The 6,312-nt window shown below is 37.8% G+C and overlaps 2 protein-coding genes across 2 annotated transcripts; one reads left to right on the top strand and one right to left on the bottom strand.

Moving 5' to 3' along the window:
- The first annotated feature begins 558 nt into the window (after positions 1-558).
- On the top strand, positions 559-3,467 carry LOC110417678 (uncharacterized). Its single transcript, XM_021430146.2, has 2 exons — positions 559-1,122; positions 2,016-3,467. Exons 1-2 carry the CDS (start codon positions 742-744, stop codon positions 2,913-2,915), a joined length of 1,281 nt encoding a protein of 426 aa, XP_021285821.1. The 5' UTR covers positions 559-741; the 3' UTR covers positions 2,916-3,467.
- Positions 3,468-3,800: 333 nt separating this feature from the next.
- LOC110415050 (Homeodomain-like superfamily protein) lies at positions 3,801-6,306 on the bottom strand. Its single transcript, XM_021426527.1, has 3 exons — positions 5,499-6,306; positions 5,022-5,069; positions 3,801-4,426 (listed from the first exon to the last, which is right to left on the bottom strand). The coding sequence occupies exons 1-3, from the start codon at positions 6,232-6,234 to the stop codon at positions 4,131-4,133; spliced, it is 1,080 nt and encodes a 359-aa protein (XP_021282202.1). The 5' UTR covers positions 6,235-6,306; the 3' UTR covers positions 3,801-4,130.
- Between the last annotated feature and the right edge of the window lie 6 nt (positions 6,307-6,312).

The following is a 6,312-nucleotide window of genomic DNA, read 5'->3' as shown; positions in this document are numbered from 1 at the left end:
ATACTTTGCTGAGAACGTAATGTTAATTTTCAAAATTATTCATATTTATTAAAATATAAGTTTAATATACTTATTTTTTTTGTTTTTAATTTTTATATAATATTATCTATTAAATATATTTTTAATGTCATATATTTTATTTTTATTTTTATTATAATCTTATATATTTTATTTTTATTTTTAATATAATTTTTGATATTATATATTTTATTTTAATTTTTTTATCTATATTATATAAATTTTAATTTCTTATATTATATTTTAATATTTTTTATTTTAATTATAACATTACAAAATATTTTTAACAAGATAATAAAGTTGAAAAGTAAAAATACATTTAATAATATTACAGAGTACAATGTAATGTGATTGTATTGATTTTAAACTATAATCACATTACATCCCTTAACTAGAATGTAATTACATTGTAATCTTATATTATAATAATTTATTATAAAATAAATAATATAATATAATTTAATTAAATACATTATAAAAAATTACACTTTTAGTCTCCTTATATCAATCATTTCCTAATATTCAATCTCCAACCCCATCAGGATTGGGTTGGTTCAGTCAATTGAAAAACGGCTCAGTCTCTCTGGGCCGGCCCAAAATTTAAATTTACCACAACGCCCCAAACAAAATAAAAAAAAAATCCCTCCGCAAGGGCGGTGCGTTGCCTCCATTTTAAAACACCGAAAAGCCATCACCGGAAATCCTCCATAGCCAACAGCTCCCATGGACGATAGCTTCAACACTCGAGTGGAAAAAATCTTCGGATCGCTCCAATCATCTCAATCTTCACCTCTTCAACAGCAGCGGCCACCTCTCTGGTCTCTCACCGACGATGAGGTCAAGAGGAGAGAATGGAGGCGAGATTCCGCCGCCGAACGAGAGGAGGGGTTGTGTTCGTCGTCGTTTCTTGAGTTCTTGAAGGAGGAAAGGAGGTATAGGAGCGGGAGGTTACCGCGTAAAGAACTGGAAGATGATCTCGATAACGTTGATGATGACGAGGATGATGGCGATTCGAGTTTGTTGCGTAGTAGAAGAATCGACGGTGGTGGAGATGAATGGGAGATCAGATCTTTTATAGGAATGGATTCGACTCTCGACAATGAGGTATGTTATAATTTTGTTTTTTTTAAATATTGTATTTGCTTCTTCTTATTTCTTTAATTTTAACTTAGTTATGCTTTGACCTGTTTGTATGTATTCCTTCTTTTCTTGTACGGAGGGCTCTATGGTGATTTCGTTTCAGATATTTTGATTATAGGGTAAATTGAATTTTCAAGCTGATACTTTGATGAGTGGTCTAAGAAGCTTCTTGGCCCGGCATTGGGGCATCGTCAAAGTTTAATACTGTTTTTCATAGTTGGGACATTAGGTTGACATTAGATGTACGGTGAAATCAATATATACTTGTTGAATTCTTGACAGATTGAGAAACTTCTACTTAATAATGTTCACACAAGTTGTAAGCAATGTGAATGAATAAGGTGAATTTCGGGAAAGAACCCTTATATTGGGATGAAAGCAGGTCATCAGCCTCTAGTATATTGAAGGAGGCCAGTATGTGCATCCGGAAAATGTACTACTTTAAGGCGCTAAAGTAGTTTATGAAGATGGTTCAAACCTCTTAGTATGAGTACTTCTACTTCGTGTCTAATCAGCTAGTAATTCAGCCTGGTTGAAGCTGACTTCAATGATTTTATCATGAATTAATTTGTTTGATTGCTTCATGTTGTAGTTGGGTAAATGTGCTCCCTGAATATCAATGAACTCATAATAATAAAAGGAACTGTACCTGTTAAGTTAAAAGGTATTAAATGACTCTGGTACTAGGTCCACCACTTAAGCTTGGTAACTAGGAGAGAGACTGTGTTCCTCTGTTATTTGTCAATGAGGCTATTGCATGTTTTGTTTACTGAGTGTCCATGTTTATTTCCCCACTTCTTACTTTTCCTTTTAGTCTATTTACAGTAAAGCTGATGTTTGTTTACTATTTGATATAGGAAGAGGAAGATGAATATGACAAAGTGGCCTCAGGGAGAGAGAATGCTGGTGAACGCCTTTATATGAGTGATATTGCTGATCATGGGTCTTACTTGAATTCTCAGAATGTGCTTTATAGTGCATTAAATCATGCCAGTAACAAGGTGTTCCCTGCTAATCACATGGTGGCAAGGATTGGACTGAAAGAAGATTATGAAGAAGCCTGGAAGCTCAATAATCATAATGGGTGCAATGCTGAAATTAGAGAATTAAATGTTGAGGTATCCAATAATGGTTGCCAATTGAGGTCTATATTGAAAAGGAAAGACAACTATGTAGGTTTCAAGCCACAAAAGCGTGTCAGGTTTGACTCTGCTTGTAAAAATGATTTCGAAGACTCATCAATAAAGTTTGATGATGACCCTACTGGCACCTTCCCAATGAGTTCCCAAGATTCAGATTGTGGATATTTACCAGCTGAAAATGCTTGTGCAGTTCCAGATTATATAAATTTTTCTAGGTATACAGGTTACAGTTTTGATTCATCAAGTGAAGTTGATAAAGAATCCAATGCTCAAGTTTGTATGTACTTCCTTAAGCTTGTTCAAAAGACAAAACCTAAGCTGGATGATGTACCCTGGGATGTTACAAAGTTGGCGACTTTTAACGCAAAGAGAAAAGCGGGCAATATTCAACCAGGAAGCAGTAGGGGTGAGGTTAAGGAGGAAGATGAAAGTAAGAAGTCATTGCACCAAACAAAGCTCCCTGTGGGCATTGGAGCGCGTGCAACCCAGCATTATAAAGTTGGTGCAACAGAAGATGATGAATCAGAAACAAGTGCAGCTGATGCTGCTGCTGTTGTTCAAAAATGCATTCGCAGCTATCGAGTAAAATCACGGTCAGATGACTCTGATGTATAATGTTGAGCAGCTCTTAAACTGTTCCAGGAATTTGCTACCGAAATGTCTTAAGGTGCTTTTGACTGTTTCTCCCGAGTTGTGTTTTCACAACCACAGCTCTTTTACAGAATGATGGAAAGTTAGTGTGGAAGCATTCCAAATGTTAAATGAATATCTTCTCTTCATTCTTGAGTCTCGTTATATTTCGCATTGCACTCAACAAGGCACCATGTGGGCATTGCAGCAGGTGCAACCTAGCAATATGAAGTTGGTTCAACAAAAGATGATGAACCAGAAACAAGTTCAGAGCAGATGGTACTTGCTGTTGTCCAAAATTGGGGTCACATCTATCAATTAAAATTACAGTCTGATGACTCCAGTGTATAATGTGGAACTGCCCTTAACTGTTGAAGAGTTTGCTGAAGGTGCTTACGACCGTTTCTCCCCGAGTTGTGTGTTCTTTTATTAGGCAGGATTGCACAATGATGGTAACATAATGTATAAGCATTCCAAATGTTAAATGATAGTCTTCTTTTGAAAATATATATATATATATATATATATTGATAATTTTCTTCATTCCTGAATCTCAAGAATCTCTTTATATTTGGCATTTGCTTAGGCTCACGAGGCATTCTCGCAGATTTATGTAACAGGATCAAGTTTGGAGCTGATCGCTTATGTGATAAGGAACCGTGTCCTGAGTCCTGCACCAGGATTAAAGAAATCTTGGTGACCCATTAATCCCATACCAAGCTGCGGGCATGTCTTAAATAATTATGCTGCCGCACTGTGATAATTAATACATAAATTAGCCAAAGTCTTGCATGCAACACTTGCACAAGTAATAGATAAAAACCAAGGAAAATGCCTCGAAAGGTCAAAATGTTGAAATGAGAAGGCAGAGAAAGTAATATGACTAGTTCATGTTGCTCTGTAAATAAATAATAGCCTGTACAATAATAGTAGAAGGGAAAAAATTCATATAATCTCACTGGGAGAAAGAGATGTATAACAGAAAAGAAGTAGAAAATGTTGGATGGACCTCAAAATTCTCAACTTATTTATGGGTGTATGGTAGAAAGTAAATAAGAATATGTAGGGTAAAAATAAAACGAAAAATGCATATAAGAAAGTATCTTCCTGATCAAGATTTGATTCATAAATTCTTCAAACGTGAGCTACCATCTATCGAGCAGTACTTGTCTATGTACAACGTATTCTGACTGCCCCCAGCTATAACTTATCAGCTATTCTCCCTAGAGCGTCTGCAAGCTTGTTAAGAACAGCAACTAAGTTATCAGCATGGTCTTTCCGTTGCTCCCTATCCTGTTGGAAGTTGGTGTTTTGAGCTTCCAGTTGAGCCACCAGCATTTTACCATTCTTTTCCAAGACGTCGATCAGGTGATACTGCATACTGCTCATTTCCTCATCTCCATCCACTCCCATCCTTTTCCTCTTCCTCGCTTCTAGAGAGGCAGAACCTATCTCGGGATTCGAGCTTGAATTTGGAGGTTTCTCATTTGTTGTACCTGAGGGTAAAATTATTAATAAGAACAGGAGACGTTTTGCCATTCACTACTTGCACTGCATTTTTAAGCCCCTTCTGGTTTAGAGACAATTAAAATGACATATAAATCACTTCTGGTGCAATATTTTTCAATAGCCCTAGTCAATTTTTGTCTAAACCTGGTTTAAATCTTTTGCCGTAAGCGTTGAATTCAAGGTGTTGTTTCCACTTGGTCTCTTCTAAAACAAGAGGCATATTTCACTAACACATGGTTGAATCTCGAACATGACAATTATACACAAAGCAATTGAGACATGACAAGATATATTCAGAAAAGCTCTAAAACTTGGAAGTAACTCTTATTAAGTTCTAAGTGATTAGTCAAGGAATCATCAACGTGACTGATCATTTTTTAGTTTTCTTCCTTCATTGACTACAACAATCAGCTAATTGGACAAAACTTTCCTACATTCTGGCGTAGAATATGTTAGAAACAACATTATGATACCTGAGTTGAGCAATTCCTGATATTGAAAACGTCTTAGTACTAACAACAGAGACAAATCTTGAAAACAGCACATTAATTGAGGAAAAGGTAAAAGAGTTGATTGTATTACCTTGACTCTGATTCCCTCGAACAGCTGGCTGTGGCTGGTACTGCTTCTCTGTGAGCATTACAGTAAGAAAACAAAACCCATATCAGTATTAAGTCGACCAATCATACCCTTTCCCTCGATTTCGGTGGAAGATCCAGAGGAGAAGGAAAATGCCCAAACAAATACCTCAAAAAAAGAAAGCAGCCACGGCCTTATGATAAAAGAATAAATATTCCTAGAAAAAAGAAAAGGCTAAAAGAAGTTGCCAACATTGCCCAAACACACACCTCCACCGAAAAACAAACTTCTTTTTTCTTTACGAACCAATTAGAGTCCCAATGAAATTATCATAGTATTAAAACAAAACCACAAACAGAATTAAAGGCTTTGATTCAATGTTAATTACTAATTAGCAATTCATTGTAAATAACCATATATATATATATATATAATACGAATTGAAAAGTTTCACTACTCTTTTCACTATTCTCAGATTACCTGAAATAGGCATAGGAGCTGGAACCGCCTTTCCAGCAGCAGCTGCTACCGCCGGCTCTACCTTTTCCGGGCTCCCAGCAGCATCATCCTGCTCAAAGTCCGAAAAAAGACCATCCTCTGCTGCCGCGCTCCTTCCACTATCAAAAACAGCCTCGACATCCTCCGCCACGTCCTGCACCACGGGAGTTGGAGCTAAAGCCAGAGCCAAACCGGGAGCCGTGGCCGAACCCGGGACTCCTGTGGCGCCGCCGTCGAGAATATCATAAACTTCTTTATCGAAGAACCCCGGCAACTTCCTCTCCCTCCTTAAATCGTTCCTCATAACCCAAAATGACTCAGTTTCTTCCTTTATGTTATTTTCCCATTCCTTGATCTTCTTAAAATCACCCGCCAAATTGCTCCACCTTTTCCGACACTGCACCGGTCCCCGGTTCACGCCGTGCCTCTTACAGTAAGAAGAAACCGAGGCCCACTTGGGTTCCACTTGTCCCGAACCGAAAGCCAGGCCCGCGGCCCGTCCACGCCGGACTCGGTTCTCGGCGACTCTTTTCCCTTGTATGAGTACGAGAATTTCCTGCCTCGTCCATCGAGGAAGCCTGGGAGCTTTACTGACGTCATCACCGCCATCAACAGACGCTGGACGGGATTCGACGCCGTTAGTGGCGGCGTTGACGGCGTCTGTTTGGCCGTCAACTGGGTCTGGAGTGGCAGCCAAGCTTAACTGCTCCAGGGCCATAAAAATCGAAGGATTTGATAATTTTTTTTCCAATATTTTTTTTAATTCGAAAACGCACGTGACAGTGAGAGTTAACTG

The sequence above is a fragment of the Theobroma umbraticum genome, unplaced genomic scaffold, assembly GCF_002168275.2.
Source record: "Theobroma umbraticum cultivar Fairchild unplaced genomic scaffold, ASM216827v3 scaffold_30.0, whole genome shotgun sequence".
In the NCBI taxonomy this organism is placed as follows: domain Eukaryota; kingdom Viridiplantae; phylum Streptophyta; class Magnoliopsida; order Malvales; family Malvaceae; genus Theobroma; species Theobroma umbraticum.
Note: the sequence above shows the minus strand (reverse complement) of the source record. Positions and strands in the feature narration are given on the sequence as shown.